Genomic DNA, 24512 nt, shown 5'->3' with positions numbered 1-24512 from the left:
GGCGGGGGGACAAAATCAGGAACTTGTCATCTGAAGGTTCCAGCCAGGTTTCATGAGATGCCCACCTTCACCTGACCACCCTTCCATCTTCTGAGTTTAAAAAGAGAGACAATTACAAGGTACCCCCCAGGTAAGGCTTTGCCAGACTCTCCCCCCGACAGCAACCCACCAGCACAAGGCAAGCCCTGATCCCCAGGGAGGAGGGTCCAACCTTGTGGCACCCCAAGAACTTACTACCTCTGGCAACAGGCAAGATGCTTAGAGAATGGACTTAAATCAAGATGCTTGGAGAATGGGCTTAAGTCAGGCCCCATCCAAATTCTAGGACAAAAGTTCTTCCCATTCCAACCCTCCACTGACTCTTTCTGCCCCCAAGCTGCACATGAAAGGGGGTGTTGGGATCCTGGGCACTCAGGCCAAAGGACTCTGCTCAGCGTTTGGAGAGGACCCTGACCCCAGCAACTCAGGGATAGACACCAATTGCAGCGTGATTTATTGGACAAGACGTGCACTTTTCGACAGGGCCTCAGTAACCACGGTTTCCTTCACTGATCAGTACAGGACCAGGGTAAAGGGGCTTCAAGATAAGAAAGACAAACTCTTCCCATGAACAGATGGGGAAAGAAAGGAGGAAGAAGAGGCGTCTCCTCCCTTCCTCCTTCCCTAGTACTCCGGGCCTCCGTTCACCCTGTGCTGGAGTGGGGCTGACCAGGGGAAGCTGGGGGCAGCGTGTCACAGCCAGACGTGAGCTGAGGCTGTGACTATCCACTCAGTGTCAAGATGGCCGGGTGGACCATCAACTCTGTCCCCACTCAGGCCCCCAGATCTGGTCACTGTTCCAGGCCCCCCTCCCCGCCCCACCGTGGGTATGGTTAAAAAATACAAAAGCGGATCCAATGCAGGATGTCATATGCAAACATACACAGGGACCGAGCTTCTGCAGTCTCTCCTGGCCACAGCCTCCACCGACAGGTGTGGCAGAGGGCAGGTGCGCCGAGGTGCTTGGAGAAGGGTCTCTTCTCCATCCAGGTAGGATGGGTGGCTGCTGTCACTAAGCTTGGGGAAGGTGGTTGATGAAGGAGGAGCAGAGACTGGAGGGTAGGACCAGAGCGGGGCTTCTCCCCTCCTCCGGCAGGGGAGGGGGCTGGCCAGTCAGAAGCAGATTGCTGGTACCTACGGGAAGCCAGTCGGGAAGAGGCTGAGGGGCTGGCTCTCATTGGTGGGCAGCGGAGATCGGTAGCCATCAAAGTTTCTTGGTATGCTGCCACTGGTGGAGCCTGAGCTGTTACTCAGAGTCTCGATGCTTCCCTCTCGCTGAAGTTCTGCAAGACACAGGAGAGGGCCAGGCCTGGTTAGAGTTGGGTCTGGGGAGTGGGGGCACCATCTGGGCCAGGCTGCCTGCCTTGAGGCACCATTCTGGGTTCACTTGTGTCCTTCCGCACGGGGATCCCCACCTGCTCCCTGGACGGGCAGGGGGCAGCTCAGGTCACAGGAAGGCTCAGCCAGGGGAGGGAAAGCCCCCTGGCTGGCAGACTCCGGTGTGAGAGAACGGTCTCCCTATTGCGGGAAGACCTTTAGGCCCAAAGCACGGCCACTCTGACGATGTGTGTGGACAACACAGCTCTTCACAGGGCCTGTACCCGCACCTGCACACACTCCTGCTCAGCCAGCATGCCCCCAACTCCACAGTGCCTCTTGTCCTGGCTCTACAGGGGAGGCAGGCGGGGAGAAGCCAGGACACCGGAGGGCCTGCAGCGCCCCTGCCTGATCTGTCCCCACCTCTCTCCTACCCTGCCTGTGCCTGGAGCTTCTGCCTGGCTTTGCCACTCACTCGTTCACTCATGCTCACCCACACAGTCCGCCTGATGGCCAGGTCTTGGCTCATCTTTGGCACCTCCTGGCAAGTGTCCTGTTTCCCTGGGAGAGGATGCCTGGTTTAAGAGGGGCCTTCTCCAGTGAAGAGAGGGTCCCTGTTTGCCCGAAGTGCCTCCTTTCTCCTTTCCTTTTGGGCCCCAAGTCTCCTGGATGCCCCTCAGCATCAACCTGAAGGGCAGTCAGGGAGTCCTGCCCTCCGCCTCCTCTGCCTCCTTGGCCCTGCACATCCATATTGGCCCTGCACGCCATCTCAGATGTGGCAGCTTGACCCATCTCATTCAGCTATGGGCCCCTCAATTGTCCTACCATCTCTGGACCCAAGTCAGGTCCTGGGGTAGGTGGATTGGGAACGGAATTCCCTGCTTGCTGAGTGTAAGGAAGAACCAATTACTTCTTGGCTTTCTGAAGGTGGTCAGTTCCGATTCCCTTTCAGTCTCCCCTGGGGGCTCTGACATGTGGGCACAGACATACTGGGCAGTCTCTGGAGTCTGCCCCAAGCCAAGATATGTAGACCTGCAACCTTCTCCAAGGGACGCCTGCCTGTGACTGAGGGGGTCTGGCCTGTCCACCCAGGAGTGCAGGACCTCAAAGCAGTTATTTGAAAGAGCAAGATGTGCACAAACGTTGCACTCATCTGGTCTGGCTTGAGACCTTGGTCGTCAGCCTGCAACCGCTCCCAGGCCTCCTGCCACCACACGCGCAGTACAGCTGGCTCTGGTTAGGGAATGAAGGGGTCACGGCCTTCACTCCTGGGCCGGCCAGCACCAGCCAGCCAGGAGCGAGCCACTGACCCCCACTCTCTGCAGGCTGGCAGCGGCCACAGAGTGGAGTGGGGAGGAGGCAGGCACCTGGGCCTTGTGGGGGGAGGGGCCCTTGGGATCCATCAGCCGAGTCTGTGGCCTGGGTCTCGGTGGGACAGTTCACTGGGACACCAGGGCCTCTTGGCAAATTGGGGAAAGTAGGGGGATGGGACTGTGGACAGGGGCCGAGGGCCTGACTATGGTCCCTGATCTCCAAGGGACATTGGCTGCCTGGGAAAGTCAAGAGCTATCTGGATACGGATAGAAAAGAAGGCAGGTAGGATCTTTTTTTCCTGCTCCTTCTTCAGTATCACCCTAATTTGGGGTGACAGGCCATCGTGCTATGAGATGGAGAGGGTGGTAAAGCCGAGGGTAGACCCTGGGGATTCTACGTGGAAGCTCCAGATTCCAAGAGGCCCCTCTGTTGCCTTCTTTCCCCACAAGCAAGCCCAGTTTTGGGCGATCTCTGAGGTACCACCGCCCTCATGCGCGGCTGGCCCGGCACTAGGGGGCGCTGACAGCAGGGCCAGGCAGGCGGGAGAAGAGCACCGGCAGGAGCAAGAAAAGCAGGGGCTTCCTTAGGATCGGGCCGCCAGGCCTAAGGAAGAAGGCCCCCGAGGAAGAAGCAGGCAGGGCCACCAGGATGGGGAAGGCTGGCCCCTTTTTACAGCTCAGGGACAGCTTCAACAGCCTTGATGCAAAATGCCTCTACGTCCACACTGCCAAGGAAGCCAGGAAACGGGAGCCCAGGCCCAGGCATGGCACCCCCACCGTCCCTTGGCATAGGCCCCCAGCAAATACCCCAGCAGCCTCGGTGGTCCCACCAATCAGTCTTCATGGACGCACCCCAGCCCATCACACCACAGTGCAGGGAAAGCCGCCCAGGGACTTACAAGATGAATGTACCGTTCTTGGGGGCCAGGGACTGCCTGAGTGCCTTGTTCGAATTTTCCCTTTGCCAGTTAGGCCCGGGTAAGATGGATGGGGGCAGCGTTCTCCCTCGCCCCCGCATCCCAGGGTAACCAAAGCTCTGCTGAACTTCTCCCTCCTCTGCCTCTGCCCTGGCTAAGCCTGCACTGTGCGCCTCGGTCTCCTGACTCCAGGTCACCCGCGCTGTGCCAAAGCCAGAGTGGGCTGTCTACAGCACAGCCCTCATCTTGCTTTTCCTCTGTGTAAAAGCCTTCAACCACTCCTAACAGTTCCCAGGGCAAGCTCTGAACTCCCCAGCACTATGAAATGGCCTTCCCATGACCTGCTGCCAACCCCTCACTAGTGGTACCCATTATTATGTCTGAGACATGAAAGTGATGAAGCTGTGTGGTGTTTGGACCCATCCAGGTGGTTCCAGGCCTCTGGGCCTATGCTCATGTAAATTGCTCTAAAAAGCCCTACACTGGCTCCCTGGGCCCCAGAACACCTACTCATCTTCCAAAGCTTAGCATGAGTATCCACTCCTCTATGAGCCCGCTCTGTCCCTCCCCAACAGAGTCTGCCAGACCCCACCCTACACTATGCTGACTCCTAGCCCAGGCCCCCTCACCCTCCCATGTGTCTCCTCATCTAGAGGAGACCCCCTCACGGGGGTTCTGTGCCTTATCTCTGTATCCCTAGTGGCCTGGAAAATCATGGGTGCCCTAAACATTTCTAGCATGAATGAATGAATGAATGAATGAATGATGTGGTAAGGGGAGGTGGGGGCCCATTCTTCAACACAGACTAACAGTGAAAGAAACGGTGGCTTGCTGGCCCCAGGGCAGCTTTGTGGGCACTTTTCTCCATGCCTCCTCTCAGACCCCTTCTGTTCCTCCCCCTGCAGCAGGGGTGTGTGTGGGAAGTGGAGGGGAGGAAGGCTGCTCAGATTCCCCACTCCAAGTCATCCCGGCCGCCCAGCCCTAGGAGCAAGCGGCAAATGGAAACGTGTGGCCTTACCTTCCTCCATCCCGAACGCATGCTTTGTTACTGTTGGGTTGCTCACGGACGCTGGGCTGTTGGCATTGTTTTTTTTTTCCTTTTTTTTTCCCTTTTGAAAAGAAAAGCATTGAGGAATCTTTTTGGAAAAGATATGGACAACGATTGAGAAGTACACTGATCTCTGCAAGCAGGTGGAGAGGTGTCAGGAAGTGCAGGGGCACACCGTGAGGAGGGGGAGCTTGCAGTCAAGGAGGACAGTGACATGCATGTGTAGGGGCTGGGGATCAATCGCTCTTGGAGGTCGCAGAGATGGATCTGCTGTGACGGGGGGCCAAGACCCCGTTCGGGGGGGGGGAGGGGGAGAGGAGTCACAGGTTCAGCATGAGGAACAGTTTTAGGAAGTGGGAGCGGTGTGGACCTACGGCCCATGCAGTGCCAGATGGGGCCCCAGGCGGGTGGGTTGCTGGAAGAGGACAGGGAGACAGACTGCAGTTTTTAGGGGCGCCCTTGGACCTTCTGACTCAGTGGCCCAACTCCTGACTGCTGCCCTCCTCCCCCACTCCCAAGACCCCCAGGTCTGGGCAGCTGTCCTGTGGCTGAGGTGGACCTGTGGGGGAAGTCCACGAGGAACTTGCCAGGGCCCGGAAGGGAGTGCTGGGGGCTCTGTGGCAGGAAATAAGGAAAGTGTCCCCAGCCGCCTCCCCGCTTAGAGGTGTGGAGATTCTGGTCAGTGGGAAAAGCTCTCAAAGAGCTTGTTCTCCAGGCCCCGAAGTAGGGCAGGAGAGGAGGAGTGGCTCTCAGGCAAGTGGCTAGACCCAGTCACCTCACTGTGACCTTGCGTTCTCCAGGGATGTGGTTTCCCTGGGCGGTGGGAGCTATATACCCATGCTGCAGAGAGCAAAACCAAGGAAGAGGAAGCAGCCACTAGCCCTGGTTCTTCACCCCCTTCCCCCATCCCCCAAGAAAGAACGGGTGCTGGTGCGGGCCACAGGGTGCTGGCAGCTCCGGCATCACTAAGACCGGCCCCCGTGCCCATGCTGGACAGCCATTCCTGTTGGCTCATATTGGAAATGGGCCTGTTACCCGCAGCTGCCCCTCTATGCCTTGGGCCAGGATAGACAGGCCCCAGGGGTAGGGGAATGATGAATGAGTAGCACCTGAAGGAAAGGTGCCTCTGCTCTCGTGAAACAAGTGAAGGATGAGATAGCTCGATCCTTGGCACTACTGTTCTCAGGGTGAAAAAAAAAAAAAAAAGCAAGCTGGATCCCCATGCCGCCCCACTCCATATGGAGCCAGTCCAAACTCAGAGGTGTCAGAGGGGGCGGAGAGAGGGGGCTGGCCTTTTTAGAGAGAAGCAACCCTGGTCACCTGGAAGCATGTGTCCAGGGAGATGGCGTGGGGTGGGGTCGCTCTCTGTCTGTGAGGAGGCAAGGGCACAGCTGCCCATACCTTACCCTACTCCTGAGCTGGGTCATGTAGCATGGCCCCTGCCCCCCCGCCCACAGTGCAGTGTTGTGGTCCCTTTGCCAGGCTGTGAGTTGATGGGCAGCAGACTCCCCAGGAGGGGTGACATGCGGAGGGCACAGGGCCTGTGTGAGACGCAGGGAAAGCTGGAGAGGCCAAACCAGGGCGCCCAGCAGCAGGTCGGAGGTGAAGTCAGGCAGGGTGCAGTGGCTCACGCCTGTAATCCCACACTTTGGGAAACCAAGGCAAGGGGATCACTTGAAGCCAAGAGTTCAAGATCATCTTGGACAATACAGCAAAACCGTGTCCAAAAATTAAAAGATTAGCCAGGCGTGGTAGCATGTGCCTGTAGTCCCAGCTACTCAGAAGGCAGGAAGATCCCTTGAGCCCAGGTGCTCCAGGCTGCAGTGGGCTACAATTGTGCCACTACACTCCAGCCTGGCATCTCAAAAAACAAAACAAAAAAAGAGTGAGGAAGTCCTGCTTCAGGATTGGTGTCCTCTGGGTCTCTTCCAAGCTGGACGTCTGGCCAATCAAAGGCCCTGAGGAAAAACTCCTCTGGCTTCTGGAAGCAGGGGCATTGAGCCCTAGTCTCAGGGACTGAGTGGGGCCAGGGAGGGCAGTGCTCTGTATGTGTTTAGGAAGAGGCTGCCTGGGGCCCCTGGTTCAGCCTTTGGGCAGCTCTGGCACTTCTGCCACCACAAAAGGAGCAGCGTCCACGGCTCTGTACATGAGCATTGATGCTGCCCACTGAAGGAACTGGCAGAGCACTGTGACTGAGCCCCGGCTGCATATCTCCACCCACGCTGCCTGGTGGGAGTAGCATGAGACCTTAGGGTCCAGTCTGACCCTGCACCCACAGCTCTGCCTGCTTCCAGCAGTGAGCGGGAGGATGAGGATGTTTCCCCCAGCCAGTCCATCCCCCCAACTCGGAGAACCCGAGAAGGCAGAGGGGCAGTGTCTGCCCAGCTTGGTGGAGGCGTTTAGGCAAGTGGTTAAGAGCACAGCCCCCGGCCACCTGCTACCTGGGAGACTTTGGGAAAGCTACTCGAATCGTTGCGCCTCAGGTTCCCGAACATGAGGTTAACAACGTCTGTGTCATGGCCTGGTTCTAAGAATGAAATTAAATAATGCATGTAGAGTGCAGCACAAAGTGCTTAACGCTTCCAGTCAGCAAATGTGAGTTACTATTATTGCTGCAATCGGATTAGTCACTGTGATGATCCACAGGACTACAGGGTCCCTCTCCAGCCTCCCTCCCCGGCAGGTGTCTCTGCCATCCAGGCCCTCATCAGCTTGGCTTCCACTGGAGTTTGGGAAGGATTCTTTCTTTTTAATCAAGATATGGCCCAGGGAGGAAGATGGCAGATATGTGTTTACAGCTTTTCATTTCCCTCCTCGTCTCTTTGCAAATACCCTCTTCCAAGATGGAAAATAAATTTCCATCCCTGTTGACATGCATCGATTTTTCCCTTCTGCATCCACCTCTCAGCTGTCCCACATCAGCAGGGACTGTGGTTAAGACCCTTGCTGGGGCTGGGCTTGGTGGTGGCCCAGGGGAGCGGATGGCTTCGCGGCACACAGCAGCCAGCCGAGCTGCCTGCGCTTGCCCAGTGCCTGGCTTTGAGGAGGTTTGCAAGCAACAGCCTCAGTCCCCTTCTGCCTGGGGGTTCCTGAATGGGGAGTGAGGTACATAGTTGGGGAGGTCCTCTCATTAGCAGGTCAGGCATTTTCTGCATTTTCCCTTGATGGGACATGTGAAGAGGAGACCAGCGGGTCACGTGACTGCTCTAAGTTCAGTAAATGGACCATATGGGGTCCGCCCCTAAGGGATCAACTTGGTCAGCAAGGGGCCTGCACACAGGGCCCTTATGTCCTGCAAACAGGACCGGCTATGCAAAATGGGGCTTGGAGAGAGAGAGGCTAAGTGGAGGGAAGACTTGAGCAAATTGTGTGGGGCTGAGCAGGGCTGGCAGCTTCCTGGTGCTGGCGCTGGCACCTGGAGAGGTGGTGGCCCAGGCAGACATGGCTCGGGGCTGCTTGTCTTACACCAGTCCTGTGCCTGAAAACAACTGCTGTCTCTTCCAGAGGGTGGCTGAGGAGGCGGGGGCCTGCTCTGTGAGACAGAGATGGAGTTGGCTGAGATTGGCTCTAAACCCTGACAGCCTTGTCAGAGACCACACTCTGGGAAGGAGCCAGCCTCAGCCCCCAGGGCACTTTTTAGGAGGTGAAAAGTGCAGCAGTTAAAGGCAGTCCCGCTTCCCACTGCACTCAGTATACCCACCTCCCAGGCTTCCCGGCTCCCCTGCGCTTTCCCCTTCCCCACCACCCGCCCCACCAGGCTTCACCCAGCAGCGTGGGGCTCCCCTCCCCACCAGTTCTTCCCTAAGGCTTCAGATCTCACGGGCTGCCAGGCTGCCATACCCACAGACCAGGAGTCCTCTTTGCCCACCAGCAGTGAGCGCTTGGGAGGATGGGGGGCTGGGCTAGCAGGGACTGAGAAGGGAGTCCCCTTTCTCCTCTGGCAGGGGTTTCTGTCCCCTTCCCAGGCATGCTGGAGGAAGGAAGGAGGGCAGCTTCTGGAAGCTGAGGATGAAAAGACTCCTCTGCTTCTGCTAACAGGAACCCTGGCTTAGGCTGCAGGCACCAAGGAGCAGGTGAGAGGCAGGGCTCACTCTGGCCTGCTGTTATCTCGGGGGCTTCATGCCTAAGTTTGAGCACAGACCCCTGGCCCAGGCACCTCATGCACTGGTGCCTTCCCCGCAACACAGCCTGGGCTCCTGAGAGCGCCTGCCTGAGTGCTGGGGCCTGGGGGCAGGCATGGCCTCCCTCCTGGCTGGAGTCTCTTTCCACACACAGGCTCCCAGGAACATGCTTTCTCTCCTCCTTGCCCAGCTTTTGTTTCTGACCTCACAGGTAGTGAGATCCAGAATGCTGTCACAGAATGAAGCAAGACCGCATGGCGTATCCTGCATCCAGCCCTCACCAGCTCCAAACACTGAAGGGAAATCTCTGGTGCTTTTGACTCAGGATGCCTGGAACTGCTGCCCTTGGCCACTGGAGCCAGGCACAGGTGCTTTAAAGCCTCAGCAGGGTTTGCTGGGAGACCTGAGGATGAGAGACCTCAGATGCCGCCAGACGTCCACCGCCCCAGAAGGTGAAAGTCATAACCAACACCTAGCTAGGGTGAGGGCTGAGGACACTGCAAGTCAGGTGGGCAGCGGGCCCTCTCTGTGCCTGAGCTTCCACCCCAGAAACCAGGGAGGGCACGGGCATGTCACCTTCCCCCACCCATTCCCCTTCCCTCTAGGACCCACAGAGAAAAGCTTCTCAGGCTCCCGGAAGCCCTGTTCATGAGAGCAAGCCATTGCGGCCTTAACGCCATGAGCGGGGCTGAGAGACAGGTTAGAGCCCCAGATACCTGGGGGTGCCCAGCAGAGACAGGGGCAGATGCCGGGAAAGATGTGTATTGCAATGCTGGGGAAGGGAGAATGAAGGTGGGAAAGGTTGGGGAGGAGAGAGCCCTGAGGACTGAGGAGGACTTGGGAGGGGCCTGTCCCTTACTGCAGCCACGCCTCTCCTCCATAGCTGACGGTGCCTGTGTGTGTCGTGGGGAGGGCACTGGAGTTCCAGGCAGAGCTTCCAGCCCAGCGCGGGTTCTCCTTTGCAGCCTTTGAACGACTAAAGAGTGGTGGCATGGGCAGGTCTGAGCCACAGGGTGTGCTGGCCTGGTGGGGACTGGGGCCATTTTCCCCAAGAAGGCTACCACACCTCACTCCCAGGAAAGCCACCTTACCCACGCCTCCCCAAGTCTTGGCTTCAAAGGAGAAGATCACCCACCCAGACCACCTTGACTGCACCCCACATCCAGGGACCCTCTCAGTGCCCACTACGGCAGTGAAACCTGAAACCCTGACCAAGGCAGAGTACATGCGGTCACCACATGCTATACGAGGGGACAGAAAAGGCTGCGCTGACCCAGCTCCTATGTCCCTAGTTTGGATGTGTCTGAGGACTGGCCGGAGCCACGCTGAGGATCGGCCAGATGTGGGAGAAGCCCTGCCCTGCCCTGCCGCTCCCTGTGGACGGCCTGGGGAGGAGGAGGACTGTGCTAAGAGGCTGAGACTTCGCTCTGGCCTCAGTGCTGTCACAGATGTGCCAAATGACCTGAGCGAGTCACTTCACTTCTCATCTGCATCAGCATCTGTGGCACAGGAGGGGAGGGTCCGCTCTAGTGACCTCACTGGGTGTGTATGGCTGTAATGAGAAAAGCATGTGGGGGGCTTTAAGAAGCAGAACCCGCACTGGACACGCACGCGAGACCTCTGGGTAAAAAAATAAGCTTTGCTGCCTCTGCTGTCTCTAGCAGGCGGAGGGCCCCCCAGGAGGGGGGTTGAAATACCGCTCCTAGCTCCAGCTCCTTGGTGCCAACCTGGGGGCAGAGCCTTGGCCGATGCCATTTAGGGTGGACTCAGTGCTGAGGGGCATGGCAGGCGGGCTTGGGATGGAGAACGCCCATCCAGGTGCTGCCACGCCACCGCTCTGTGTGGATGCCAGTGAGGGGCCTGGAGGAGTCTCAGGCACCAGCACACACGCCTGCTCTACCCGGCTATGAAGAGGGGACAGGGCTTGGAGACTGGCCCTTGGCACTAGGTGCTGGCAGCTGGCCTTGACTTGTCTGTGTCCTGAAGTCCAGCCCTGAAGCTTGGAAGAGCCACCCTAGTTCCTGGGAAGGGGTCTCCCCGAGCTACCCTCCAGCGTGACGAGATAGCACTGAGCCCTGCAGACCACAGGACAGCGGCTGTCCTTTGAGAGCTGCTGGCCGGCAGGCCAGAGCCACATCTGCTTCTCATTCCAATGTCCAAATGTAATTAAATTCCCTACGACGCAGCGGAAGAGTTTGGTAAGATGTGGCTTTCCCCTTTTCCATCAAGGTTAAGAAATCACAGTCTCTCATTCCACAGGCAGACGCGCGTTCCTCCCTGCCACTGGTCCATCCTATTCTGCAAAGGCAAAGGCCTGTGCCCTTATCTGTTTCCTAGAGCTTATGGGGCTGGGGCCACCATGGGATACACGGATCTCCCCCACCCCCGTGTTCCATTTACCCACCTGAGAGGATTAACAGCTGAGGTCAAAGCTGCGGGCTTGCAGCCGAGCAAGACGGTGTGCTGGGGGTTCATCGGGGGTGGGGGTGGGGAGTTAGTGCCCCGACTCCTTCTGAAAGGGTCTCCCCGACCCCGAGGAGACAGCACTGTGCCCAGGCTCACCTCAGTGACACACCAGTGTCCTTCCACTGCTGGGATGTGGTGGTGTCATAATACCCTGCTGAGGGGACCCCTGCTTGCTTTGTAGCTCCTCATAGCAGGAAGTGCTTGAGGGTTACGATTCTGGAATCTTTGGGACAAGGAGCTCTCAGTACCTGGGCCTGGTCCTACAGCCCAGGACAGGGTGAGGCCCTTCCCCACTTCTTACCTCTCACCTTGAGGCCCTGGGCCTGCTGCAAGGAGGCGCCCCTCTCCCTGCCCCCTCCCTGTACACGAAGGAGGAGAGGTATGAGAGATGGTGGAGGAATCCGTCTAATAGACAAGGCCCTGAGTGGTGCCTGGCCCTCTCCAGGAATCTCCAGGACCTCCACGTCTCACAGGACTGTTTGCCACTTCTGGCCTGGAAGGGCTCTGGACAGCTGAAGGGACAGCAGGGTCCAAGGTGCAGTCCTCTGTGAGAGGGGGTGTCCTGTTTCAGGCTTCAGTGCCTCTGCCCCTCAGCCTCCTGCCCAGAACTTCCCCATATCCAAATCCAGGCAGAATGGTCCCTAGAGGGCTGCTTTTCCCCGCTTCCCTTCCCACTGGAGGATCTTCTGTTCATGGCACTTACGACTTTCATGGTAATGGTTCCATTCTCCTTCCCCTATGCCGATTTTTCTAATCATTGTGGTACAGGCTTTCTGAGAGTCCCTCCCTCCCTCCCTCCCTTCCTTCCTTCCTTCCCTTCCTTCCTTCCCTTCCTTCCCTCCCGCCTTCCTTTTTTTTTTTTGAGACAGGGTCTTACTCTTTCACACAGGCTGCAGTGCAGCGGTGTGATCTCAGCTTACTGCAACCTCCACCTTCTAGGTTCAAACAATTCTCCTGGCCTGGCATGGTGGCTCAAGCCTGTCATCTCAACACTTTGGGAGGCCGAGGCAGGTGTATCACCTGAGGTCAGGAGTTCGAGACCAGCCTGACCAACATGGTGAAACCCCTGTCTCTACAAAAAATGCAAAAAATTAGCCGGGCGTGGTGGCGGGTGACTGTAATCTCAGCTACTGGGGAGGCTGAGGCAGGAGAATCCCTTGAACCTGGAAGGCGGACGTTGCAGTGAGCTGAGGTTGCACCGTTGCACTCCAACCTGGGCAACAAGAGCGAAACTCTGTCTCAAAAAAAAAAAAAAAAAAAAAAAAAAGGCCAAAAAACAAAAACTGATTCTCCTGCCTCAGCTTCCTGAGTATCTGGGATTACAGGTGTGTACCACCATGTCTGGCTAATTTTTGTATTTTTAGTAGAGACGGGGTTTCACCATGTTGGCCAGGCTGGTCTCAAACTCCTGACCTAGGTGATCCATCCTCCTCAGCCTCCCAAAGTCCTGAGATTACAAGAGTGAGCCACACCGTGCCCGGCCCCAGGCTTTATGAGAGTTTCTTAATAAGTGGGAGTATTTTTCACTTTGAAACAAGCTGTCTTGAAAGTTAATGACTTATTAGGGCTGTGGCTGCTACCCAGAGACCAATGGGGGTTGGGGAGAGGATGACTAGGCTGGGGGTAGGAGAGAATTTTCTAGATTAATAACGCTGTGCTGAGGTTGAGGTCCCTTTAAGACTCCTGGCCAGCTCCCGTGTTGGAGTCCCACATGTTGCTCACAGCAACCCCACCAGAGAACCAGAACCATGTACAGGCACACATAGCATCTGCGTGCCGAAGAATGCTGGCCCTGGGCACAGGCACACACACACAAGTTGGTGTGAACCAACCAATCCCAGTGTCACTGACCTGGCTCTAAAGAGGAAGAGCTTTTTAGGTTTGTTTCCAAATGGTAAACCTGAGTTTAGTAATAGATTTAACTTCTCGGTGGCATTTAGCGTCTGGTAGCCTTGACATCAGTGAACAAGGCTTGAAGTTAACTAACCCAGTTCTTGATCTAGTGTTCTAGGCCAAGCCTAGCTAAAGGAATGGTGTTGGGGCATGGCCTCTGTTGCCCTCTTTGGGGTCCCAGCCTGTGTCTCAAGCCCACACGCTGTGGCTGGGAAAGGATCACGGTCTCAGCTAATTGTGGTGGTGCCGCCGCCCGTCCAGATGGAAAAGGCCGGGCTGATGCCGGTCTGCCTTTGTGCTGTGCTCGCAGACTGGCTGCTGGTGCCGGGGCTCTATTCATTATTCAATTCAGCTGGCTCAGGCGAGCCTTTCCATTTGCTCCTCCAGGAGGAATAACAAATCTAGAAATGCAATTCCACTTTGGTGTATTAAGATATTGATTTGCCTGTCGGGTGGAAGTGCATTTGTTCTGTCAGCCCTCCTGTGGGTAGGAAGGGGTTAACCAAATGTTTATCACAAGGCTGGCTTCAGAGTTGAAAGTAATGTGATCAGTAATGAATTTTGTGTTACATTAGGTTGTATAAATGGACAGACAAGCGCAGACAACAAGTGGCCAGGAGTCGGGGCTAATCTAATGATGTAAAAATAGAGACAGCACCAATTATACTAGGGGCCAGCTCCAGGCTCCTGCAGGGACTGCAAATGAATAGGTACAAATCAAATTACTCACTAATAGACGCACTACAAGAGGGGCAGTCAATGGTAAATGCATTAGAGCCTAGTGACCTCTCTGCTCTGCACAGCAGAGTCCGAAAATTTGACTTCCATCTTCAAAGTTGGGGGCAGGGAGTAGCGTTCTCAAAGAAACTCTTGTTGGGTGAAGGATGACAGCCGCTCCCCATCCCAAACCAGTCCCCTGCCAGAAGGGATCTCCCATCTGAGTTGACCCCTGCCCTCCCTAGAGTGCTCCCGGGCCTGGGCACAAGGGCTTAGGGAGAGCACCCTCTTGAGGGACAAAAGAAGCAATGGGATAACCCCTTCCACGTAGGCAAAGATAGGATGTTACATACCAAAACACTTCACAGCCACGTGTCTCTCGGGGGGGAAGGTTTTTACTGCTACGTCAAGGGCTGTGTCTGTATTGAAAATAAAATATTCCTTTAAAGAGGATCACAAACTGGACCTTTAAGAGAGCAGGAAGAGCTGAGATCAAAGTGAGTCGATACCCAAATCTGGTTTGACCACTGAGAGCTTCGCGGGGGTGTTCATGGTCTGTTCCCAGGCACAGCACATTTAGGGTTTTACAGATTTCTCACTAGCCTAAACTGGTATCATCCTTCCTTCTCTCCCTCCTCCCCAGTCCAGCTACCTGAGTTCCTACACTCCTGCCTGCCGCACAGGGCTGGGGTAGGGAAGGATGTAGAGACAAAGCCGGCATCTTGGGTAACCCCTCAGATTTTCTTTCTCCTCTCAGCTTCTGTGGATTTGGAAACTTCAAAGCTGCATGGCAGTGTATGATTGGGCTGCTTAGGGAAAGGTCACAAAGACCAGCTCAAGGGCACTAACTGCATGCTCCTATTCAGCTCTCAGTGGTCGGGGATGGATAATGCATGAAACCAAGAAACTCCAGGCTTTCCAAGGACCCAGCCCAGGCTCATACTCCTCCAACCCACCCCTCAGGTCAGCACCAAACAGTCACACACAACAGCATGGAGATGGCACGCTGGCCCTGGCCAACTGGAGCCAGGAGATGATGGGAACATGCCAGGAAAATGAACACAGTGGGCACGGAATGGAAAAGTCATCCTGAACAAATGACACGACCGGATGGTGCTTCTCCCAAAACTCAATGAAGGGTGCAGAGGGGTGGAAGTGCAAGCTAGCGGGCTATACCCCATAAAAAAATATGTGGGTAACGGGGGAGGGCTGCAAAGCCTGGTGCTGGGGGATTTTGCCAGCAAATTTAAAAATGTCTTATGCAGTGGGCTGGCAGGTCCCTGGGGGCAGGGGTGGGGTGGGAGGAGGAGTGGGCAGGAAGAAATAAGTAGAAGGCCGAGGCTAGAAAGCTGTTTCCGGGATGGGTGCTCCAAAATGCCTTCTTCTGCTAGGGAACTTCACTTCTCTGTGAAGTTCAATCAGATTGGCTTGGCCTGGCCTTAGTACAGCACTCAGTGGCTTCTAGGAGCCAAGCCTCTGGATTCCTAAAGGGTCAGAGGGTCATGGCCAACTTTCATTTTCTGTGAGCCAGTGTGTCTCCCTCTCTTAGCGGCCACCACATCCAGGGGGTGGCCTCTACATCTCGGGCCATGTTTTGAGAAGGCAGAGGGCAGAGGCAGGGGCCAAAGGGAAAGGTGGGAATTTAACCATCCATGACCACGTTCAACTTTGTTCAGAATCTCACACCTCACACAAAGGTCAGTGGTTAAAAGTCAATACTGTGGCAGAGGAGGAGGAACAGGGAGAAATCCTCCCTTTTGTTAACCATTTACCTCCGTTAATGCTTCCAGAGGAAAGCCCATGCTCTGGGGGTCCAACAGCCCTCCCCCAGCCCCTCAGTCCAAGCCTGTGCTTTCCACAGTAATTCCTGCTTTCATGTGGGGCAGCACCTGGAGAGGGGACTCTGAAGGGTCACAGAGGTCACACTGGCACTTCCTCCTTGTTGACAGGAATCACTGTGCCTTGGTGAAAGAGTTGAAAGGTGACTTTAGACAACTAAGAAATATGCAGAGGACAGTCTCAGCCCAAACTCCCATTACAGCTGTGCCCCTGGTGGGGCCTCCAGTAGCCTTAGTGACAAAGGTGGGGTGGGGGAAATGATCAACCCAGAATCAGATTTGAGACCTGGCCGGAAACTAACAAGCGTGACTTTTAATCAATAATGATTCCCATTGCTTTGACTGGCTTTCATTTACCTCTCAGGGGCCACACAAACCCATCCAGTCACTCAACAAACATTAACTGAGGCTCAGCCGGGCTCTCCTTCCAGTGCTGGTTGCTGGGCAGGGAGAAGGCTGGTGGCTGGGGATAACAAAGATGTTGCAGATTCGGTTCAAAGAACCAGTAGTGGGTCAAGACACTCGTGGGAGTATGGGTGAGGGAGGGGCTGAAGGGACCACCAGGGCTGGACCTTTTCCAATGGCAGAACAAAGGGAATTGGTGAGCAAGTTAATGGAAAAGACAGCATATACTCTTTGCCCAGGTCCAAGTATCCAGTGAGTAGGTGGTGCAGAAATTCAGAGACAGAGAGAGTTGCACACATTTGGCTTCACGGTCAGGGAAAGCAACACAGAGGAGGTGAGATTTGAGCTTGGCCTAAGATGACGACTGGGCAGGATGGGAGGGTAGCGGTCTCCTGAGGGTTGACCAACATGCACCAGGGCCAGGGGAACAGGGTGTGTGCTGGGGATGCTGAGATCCTATGTTTGCATGAAGGTGGAGGAGGTGAAATATGCAGAGGTTGCTGCAGAAGGGGAGGTGGGAGGTCAGGCTGGAGGGGAAGGTGGGGAAGGCCTGTAAGAGACCAGAAACACGACGGCAAGGAGCCTGGGTGGTAATGTGCAGGCCTGGGCGCTTTCTGAGCAGGGAAGTGAGACAGCAGTCAAGGCAGGGCCTGCCAGTGACAGTCCCCTTCCTCTGCTGGATCCTTGCTTATTCTGAATAAAAGGTGAGAATAACTGATAAAACTCCAACTCTTCAGACCAGGTGAGACCAGCAGGATCTTAATAACTGGAACCTCTTCCCAGATGTCTTATTTTAATCCCACATCTTTTAGTTGTAATCTCACTTCAAATCTTTCGTTTCTTCCTTTGTAAACTGGAGAGGGGAAGGTCTACCTGGCAGTGCTCTGACAATTAGAGGACATTTATGTGGCAGGCAGAGTCTGAGGTATACAAGTCCCATGGGAGGGGTGGCCACTGCTACCAAGGAGAGGGGTAAATGAGAGAGACCGAGTGCACCCTACAGCAGCCAGGACATCAGAGTTACAGGAGGCCAACAATTACTACATTTACTAGCTCCTCCTCCCGACACTGTGTCACAGAGGAAGAAACTGGCCCAGAGAGGGAAAGGCACTTGCCCAGGGTCACAGGCTTCCCCCATTTCTTGATGAGGGCTTCAAATCCCAACGAAAAGGGGGAAACAACCCCCCCCCCCCCACCCACACACACACACACACACACATTCTTTCCAATAGCAGGAGCTTGGTGCTGGGAACTGAAAGGACTCTCAGATTTGGCCTCTTCTGCCAGTGGAAAATAGCTAGGAATAGGCAATCCAACACTGAATCAAGACACAAATAGCAACACCAACACCGCCACCCCTGCTGAGGCCACCGGCTATCCCACAGTCTCGCTGGTGCAGCTGCTCCCTCTTGTCCCGAGCAGGGACGCTTGTGACCTGCTGGTGGGACTGGGCCCTCTATTTGGTGGCCCTGTGCCTCTGGGGACACTTTCTTCTCCCACCCTCAGCAATCAGGGCAGTAGGTACTGGAGAGTTCTAGCTTTGCCTCTGCATCCCAGAAGGACCATGCCCTGTGGGCAGGGGAGCACTCCTGACTTCCACTTGGTCCAGCTCAGCTAGGGAGGCCCAGTGGGAAGCTGGGGGTAGAAGTCAGAGAGAAACAGACCCACCGTTCAGTATTGTGGCCTCCTCTGGGGCTTTAATCTCTTTGAGGATAGGAAACATGTCTCTCTTATTTTTCTCCAGCCTATTGGGGAAGAAACTGGCAGATACCGACAGAGCCTCTCTGCCCCACCCACAGAAAGAACACACTGGGCCACTGATGAGGTCATTAAGAGAAGACACTGAGAGAACTTTTGTAGATGCTATAGAAGGAGGAAAACTCCAGGGCCCAATTAGATAAGGCAGAGGAAAGCCCTAGGTCCCGGCTAAGTTGCTTGGGTGACAGCATTTGCTGAGGAACTTGGTGTTGCAGAGAGAGGGGAAATTTTAGGAGCAGTGGGCAACCAGGGATATTACCCAGAGAAGCCTAGAGACTTTGGCAAGAGAGCCAGACAAAGCCAGAAGCTATGGCTTGCACCGATGAATCACCCTTGCCCGTCTTGAGAAGGGGACCCAGGAAGTTGGAGAGGTAAGGCTTGGAGGAAAAAATTAAAGACGAAGACTGGGTCTCATGGGCGGCCGCACTGGGGATCCTGGAGAGGAGAACAATTCGTATTTTCAGGAGGCCGAAAGACTGTAACCCTTCCTGGGTATCTGGGGCAAATACCAATTTGCCTGATAGAATGGCTGTAGGAAAAGGAGAGAAGATTCTATGGAAAGATCAAAGCAGCTTGGTGGTTGTGTGTGGTAGGGAAGCAGGGAATGTGACCTATGGGGCTATGAGCCACGCTGGCCCTGTGAAGGTAGCATCTTCAGCTCACACAACCTCCGGGTTTGCTTAGGACAGGAACAGGGTGGCTAACCCAGGACCCATAAAGGAGGCTCACCTTTCACCGAGAATCAGAGAATCTCAGGTTTGGGAAAGGGACTTGGGAGGCCCACACAACACATGTAAGTGTCACTTCTCCAGCTTCCTGGGGCAACATTGTCAGTTCCTATTTTCATGGCCTTGCAATGAGTTGGGTCAGTAGGGTGCATACATCTACCCCTAGGGCCGGATTGAGTACAGTTCTCTCTAAATTGCAGATTTTACAAATATGTGGGATGCAGAAAATTCTAACCAATATCACGTCTTCTGAAATGTCTGCCAAGTCCAATGTGGTCAACTACTTTCTATAGCGAACACTGATAAATCAATTATCTGCTTTTAAAATGGGACTGACCAGAGAGGAGGGATGGCTAAAAGATAAGGTAATTGGCCTAGTGTGGTGGCTCACGCATGTAATCCCAGAACTTTGGGAGGCAGAGGTGGGCAGATCACCTGAGGTCAGGAGTTTGAGATCAGCCTGGCCAACATGGTGAAACCCCATCTCTACTAAAAATACAAAAATTAGCTGGGCGTGGTTGCGCATGCCTGTAATCCATGCTACCCAGGAGGCTGAGGCAGGAGAATCGCTGGAACCTGGGAGGTGGAGGCTGCAGCGGGCCGAGATTGTGCCATTGCACTCTAGTCTGGGTGACAGAGTGAGATTTGGTCTCAAAAAAAAGAAAAGAGAAAAAAGATAATTAATTCATGGCACTGGTGCCTGCAATTACTGTCATCTGATCATGTGGCACCCTGGGATGGAATGGGTCTAATATGACACCTACTAGAAATGTAGCCTTAGAATGAAAAAGTCCCCAGCCCTCCGTATTGACACAGGCAGAAGTTCCAAGGCCCTTTGGAAGAGCTGATTCTAGAGGCAGGAGAGGGGTCCAATACACTGAGTTATTTGGATTAGTTATTTGGTATATATCTGATCGACTCCAGTAAAAACAGCTCACATTTGTTGAGAGCTTACTTTTTTACGGTCTTAAAATGAAAGACTTTATTAGTACACGTTAGTGCGTGCGCGTGCGCGCGCGCACACACACACACACACACACACACGAATAGTGCTTTTAGGTCATCTTTTGCAAAACATAGCAATCAACAAATATTTGTTCTTAACTTGCTGAAACCATCCCGTGATCACTTAAAAACTTTCCAATGTTCAAAGTGTGCTTTTTATGTTAACAAGAGAAAAAGAAAGGCGCAGCCCTTTCAATACATAAAAAGTAGCTTCTGACAGAAATCTTTGGAAGAGCTTTAGTTGAAAATAATCTTAAAGCCTTTTCTGCAGAGTAATTAATACATAAATGGGAAAACTCAGAGGATTTAGGTGAATAAGCTAGAGCACTGACTTTCAAAGCATAGATTGCCATTCACCAATGTATTATGAAATCACTTTAGTGGGTAATGAGTGCATTTTTAAAAGAATGCAATAAAATAGAAAGTACAAGATAATTCTTAGAATAATAGAAGAAAAGAAAGTACTAGAATGCACTGGCTGTAATACTGTTTTGTGAAGGGTTACAGATGTGGGTGAACTAGGTCAGGAAGTAAAATGTATACATGACAGAAGGTAAGAGGCAAAGATTGAGCCCACTATGTGATCCCCAAGAATAACTGCTTCTGGCTAAAGCAGAAACTGTTAAAGAGATGGCAGACAGAAAAAGATGAAGCCTTTTCCTATCTTTATTTTTTTATTTATTTTTATTTTTGAGACGGAGTCTCGCCCTGTCGCCCAGGCTGGAGTGCGGTGGCCGGATCTCAGCTCACTGCAAGCTCCGCCTCCCGGGTTTACGCCATTCTCCTGCCTCAGCCTCCCGAGTAGCTGGGACTACAGGCGCCCGCCACCTCGTCCGGCTAGTTTTTTGTATTTTTTAGTAGAGATGGGGTTTCACTGTGTTAGCCAGGATGGTCTCGATCTCCTGACCTCGTGATCTGCCCATCTTGGCCTCCCAGAGTGCTGGGATTACAGGCTTGAGCCACCACGCCCGGCCCTTTTCCTATCTTTAATGCTGTCACTGTAAAGAATCAGTGAGCCCGGGGCCACAGGAAGGAACAATCACCGGGAACAGACAGTCTCCCAGACCCTGAGAGCTGACTCTGAGCACTTAAGAGTCAACAGCAGGCCGGGCGCAGTGGCTCATGCCTGTAAGCCCAACACTTTGGGAGGCCAAGGCAGGCAGATCACTTGAGGTCAGGAGTTCAAGACCAGCCTGGCCAACATGGTGAAACCCTGTCTCTACTAAAAATACAAAAATTAGCCAGATGTGGTGGCATACACCTGTAGTCCTAGCCACTTGGGAGGCTGAGGCATAAGAATTGCTTGAACCCTGGAGGCAGAGGTTGCAGTGAGCCCAGATCGTGCCACTGCACTCCAGCCTGGGTGACAGAGCAAGAAAAAAAAAAAAAAAAAAAGTTAATAGCAGCAAACAGATACTCAGATACTCCTACTCCTGCAACAGAGATGTATCAAGAATACTTTAAACAGGGGCCGGGCATCGTGGTTCATGCCTGTAATTCCAGCACTTTGGGAGGCTGAGGCGGGCAGACCACTTGAGGTCAGGAGTTTGAGACCAGCCTGGCCAACATGGTGAAACCCCATCTCTACTAAAAATACAAAAGTTAGCTGGGTGTGGTGGCACACGCCTGTAGTCCTAGCCACTCAGGAAAGGGCCCCAGGAGAGGAGGCTGAGGCATGAGAATCGCTTGAACCCATGAGGTGGAGGTTGCAGTGAGCTGAGATCGTGCCACTGCACTCCAGTCTGGGTGACAGAGCAAAAAAAAAAAAAAAAGTTAACAGCAGCAAACAGATACTTCCTGCAACAGAGATGCATCAAGAATACTTTAAACAGGGGCCAGGCACCGTGGTTCATGCCTATAATCCCAGCACTTTGAAAGGATGAGGTGGGCAGATCACTTGATGCCAGGAGTTCGAGACCAGCCTGGCTAACATGGTAAAACCCCGTCTCTATTAAAAAATACAAAAATTAGCCAGGCATGGTGGCAGGTACCTGAGTCCCAGTTACTTGGGCAGCTGAGGCAGAAGACTCACTTGAACCTGGAGACGGAGGTTGCAGTGAGCCGAGATCACGCCACTGCACTCCAGCCTGGGCAACAGAGTGAGACTCTGTCTCAGAAAAAAAACAAAAAACAAAAAACAAAAAACTTCACACAGGGATCTGGACCCATGCATAAGGCCTGGGCTTTTTATATCAGACGTGTGAGAGCACTAAAAAGAAAGACAAGGTGCAGCTACAGTTACTGACAGAGTTAAAGTCAAAAGAGAAAATGTACTTAATATGTACACAGGTGTCTATTTAAAAAGCTTTTGTACTGGTATTAAGTTATATCTTTACCTAGACACAAAACAGTTGGAATAAGTCAATGTTTTGCTTACTTTAAAAATTCTATTTTTCTAGAAAAGGCAATATTGAAAGGAATGTCTGCTGAGCAGGAATTAGTCAAGTTATTTTGAGGGGGGTAACAGGGAGAGGAGGGGGCTTTGAGACACAGCATTCCAGGCGAAAGGAAAAGTATGCACAGAAGCCTGGCGGGCAAGAGACTGCGTGTGCCCAGGGACCCTCTGGGATTTTAGCTTGGCTGGAGCTGGCCCAGGGCAGCAAGAGACAAGTCTGGAGCGAGGGCAGTGGCTGGTCTCAAAGGGCTTTGGACACTAGGATGGGGGAACTCGAGAGAAGAAAAGGGCCCGAAGAGAGGAATTCAGTTTGTAGACATGTGGATATGTCAGTAGGTAGCTGAACAGATGGTTCTAGAGATCAGGAAAGAAAGCCAACTTGGAAATTATTTGGAAATCATCAGTTTATGGATGTAATTGGAGACATGGAAGCAGAGATTGCCAGGTACTGAGGGAGAAGAGACCAGGGCCAAGACAAGGCCTTGAGAAATATGCCTAAGGACAACAGAAGAAAAGGACTGAGAAGTAGCCAGAGGCTGAGTGAGAATTCATCGTCTCTGCGTCTCTATCGCAGACACTGCGCTAGGCACTGGCTTCTGCTGCAAAAGATGAGTGCAAACTGAGAATAGGGGCGGGGGCTATGAGGAAAATACAGAGCAGGCTCCAGTGGAGAGACCATGGATCGGTAGAGGCACCAATTGGAATAATATGTACTCTTTCTTCAGGAGCCCAGGTGTAAGGAATCCAACTCTTCAACCCAGAGTTGGATTGAGCTTGAATTGGAGTTTGACAAATGGAAAGATGGCAGGGTGAGGGGGGCAAGGGGCAGAAGGATATTAGCAAGAATGCAATTCAGCCAGTTATCTTAGAGCTGGACTTGCAAATCACATAGGTGATTGAATTCAACTATTTGGTCAGCATCCATCACAGACCAAGGAACTGCTATCTGTCTTATAAGTTAACCATAATTTAAAATTGACCTTCTCAAACTTCAGCATGCACAGGGAGCCTGCTGAAATGCAGACCTTGGCTGAGCAGGGCTGGGCGGGGCCTGAGGCTCTGCATTTCTCACCAGCACCTGGCTACTGATGCTGTTGTGGGTCTGAAGACCACGCTTTAAAAAAAAAATTTGTTTTAATTGACAAATAAAAATTATATATATTTATCATGCACAACTTGGTGTTTTGAAATATGTATACATTTGGAATGGCTAAATTGAGCTAATTAACATGCATGACCTCACACACTTAACATTTTTTGTGTGGAGAACACTTCAGATCTACTCTCTGAGTGACTTTCAGGAATTCATTGTTATTAACTAGAGTCACCATGCTGGACAATACATCTCTGGAACTTACTTTTCTCATCTAACTGAAACTGTGTAGCCTTTGACCAAAGCTAACCCTCAACCCCCAGACTACTCTGAATAGTGAGGTTTGAAAAGGTTTTGCTTTACTTTGGGGGAAGGTGACCTGCCCTAGGGCACAGCTTACCAGCCAGGTGCTGGAGCGCACAGACTGTTACATCTCCAGAACCTCTGTTAGCTGGCTGACACCGTGTGACAGGTTGAAATTGGCCATAATAGGAGTTCTTACATTCCAGAAATCCACAAATCAAGGCTGGCTACACCTATATAACAGTGAGGTGTGCTATAGAATAGGCTTCTGCATCAGGGATCATGAGAGCCAGTTTTTAGTTGGTCTCTGTGCTTCATTCATACTTTGATAAAGAGGCCATCGGTCCCAATTGCTGTGTCACGTGTGATGCTTGCTGGAAAGCATTAAGGGAACTGACTTAGCTCTGGTGCATCAGAGGACCTATCAGAGGCAAACACTTGCTAATACCTCATTTGTCCTGTGAGCCACCTAGAGAAGTAGGGTTGTGGGAAGAAAGAGGGGGACTGAGAGGTTGCTATGGGCAAAGAGTGGCTTGCTGGAAATTCTTACCCATGCTGCACTGTATTTCCCCGGCTACCTCCGGGCAGTAGGCTGACCTGGGCACGGGTGTACCAGGGTGCCCTTTCAAAGTCCTGGGCTGCACTACCAGGCTGATGCTTTACCTCTAGTTGGAAAATATGAAAAGTGATTCTCAACCATGGAAACTGGGTAACTTCCATAATATCTGCTTCGCTTACTGGCTTTTAAAATGGGGGTAGTTTTAGGCTGGGCGTGGTGGCTCATGCCTATAATTTCAACACTCTGGGAGGCCGAGGCAGGAGGATCATGAGGTCAGGAGTTCAAGACCAGCCTGGCCAACATGGTGAAACCCCCGTCTCTATTAAACATACAAAAATTAGCCGGGTGTGGTAGTGGGCGCCCAGCTATTAGGGAGGCTGAGGCAGGAGAACTGTTTGAACCCGGGAGGTGGAGGTTGTAGTGAGCCAAGATCGCGCCATAGTACTCCAGCCTGGGTGACAGAGCAAGACTCTGTCTCAAAACAAACAAACAAACAAACAAACAAAAATAAAAAAGTAGTTTTTTTTCTTAAAAATAAAACATACATCCAATATGGTCAGAGAAAACCAACTGAATTACTTTTGGTGACAGTTGGGG

The 24512-nt window shown here is 53.2% G+C and overlaps 1 protein-coding gene across 5 annotated transcripts in view; it reads right to left on the bottom strand.

Moving 5' to 3' along the window:
- Positions 1–472: 472 nt before the first annotated feature.
- BCAS3 (BCAS3 microtubule associated cell migration factor) overlaps positions 473–24512 on the bottom strand; it is a 722154-nt gene continuing 698114 nt past the window's right edge. For 2 of the 5 annotated variants that reach the window (XM_023204674.3, XM_023204678.3), the window contains 2 exons: positions 14185–14250; positions 473–1322 (listed from right to left, as the gene is read on the bottom strand). In XM_023204674.3, coding sequence (XP_023060442.1) covers positions 1174–1322; positions 14185–14250 — 215 coding nt within the window. In that variant the 3' untranslated portion in view covers positions 473–1173. Of the gene's footprint in view, positions 1323–4604; positions 4696–14184; positions 14251–24512 lie in introns of all 5 variants that reach the window. The other 3 variants (XM_023204675.3, XM_023204677.2, XM_023204676.3) reach the window with 3 other exon arrangements.

This window comes from Piliocolobus tephrosceles, chromosome 16 (genome assembly GCF_002776525.5).
Source record: "Piliocolobus tephrosceles isolate RC106 chromosome 16, ASM277652v3, whole genome shotgun sequence".
NCBI classification, from domain to species: domain Eukaryota; kingdom Metazoa; phylum Chordata; class Mammalia; order Primates; family Cercopithecidae; genus Piliocolobus; species Piliocolobus tephrosceles.
Note: the sequence above shows the minus strand (reverse complement) of the source record. Positions and strands in the feature narration are given on the sequence as shown.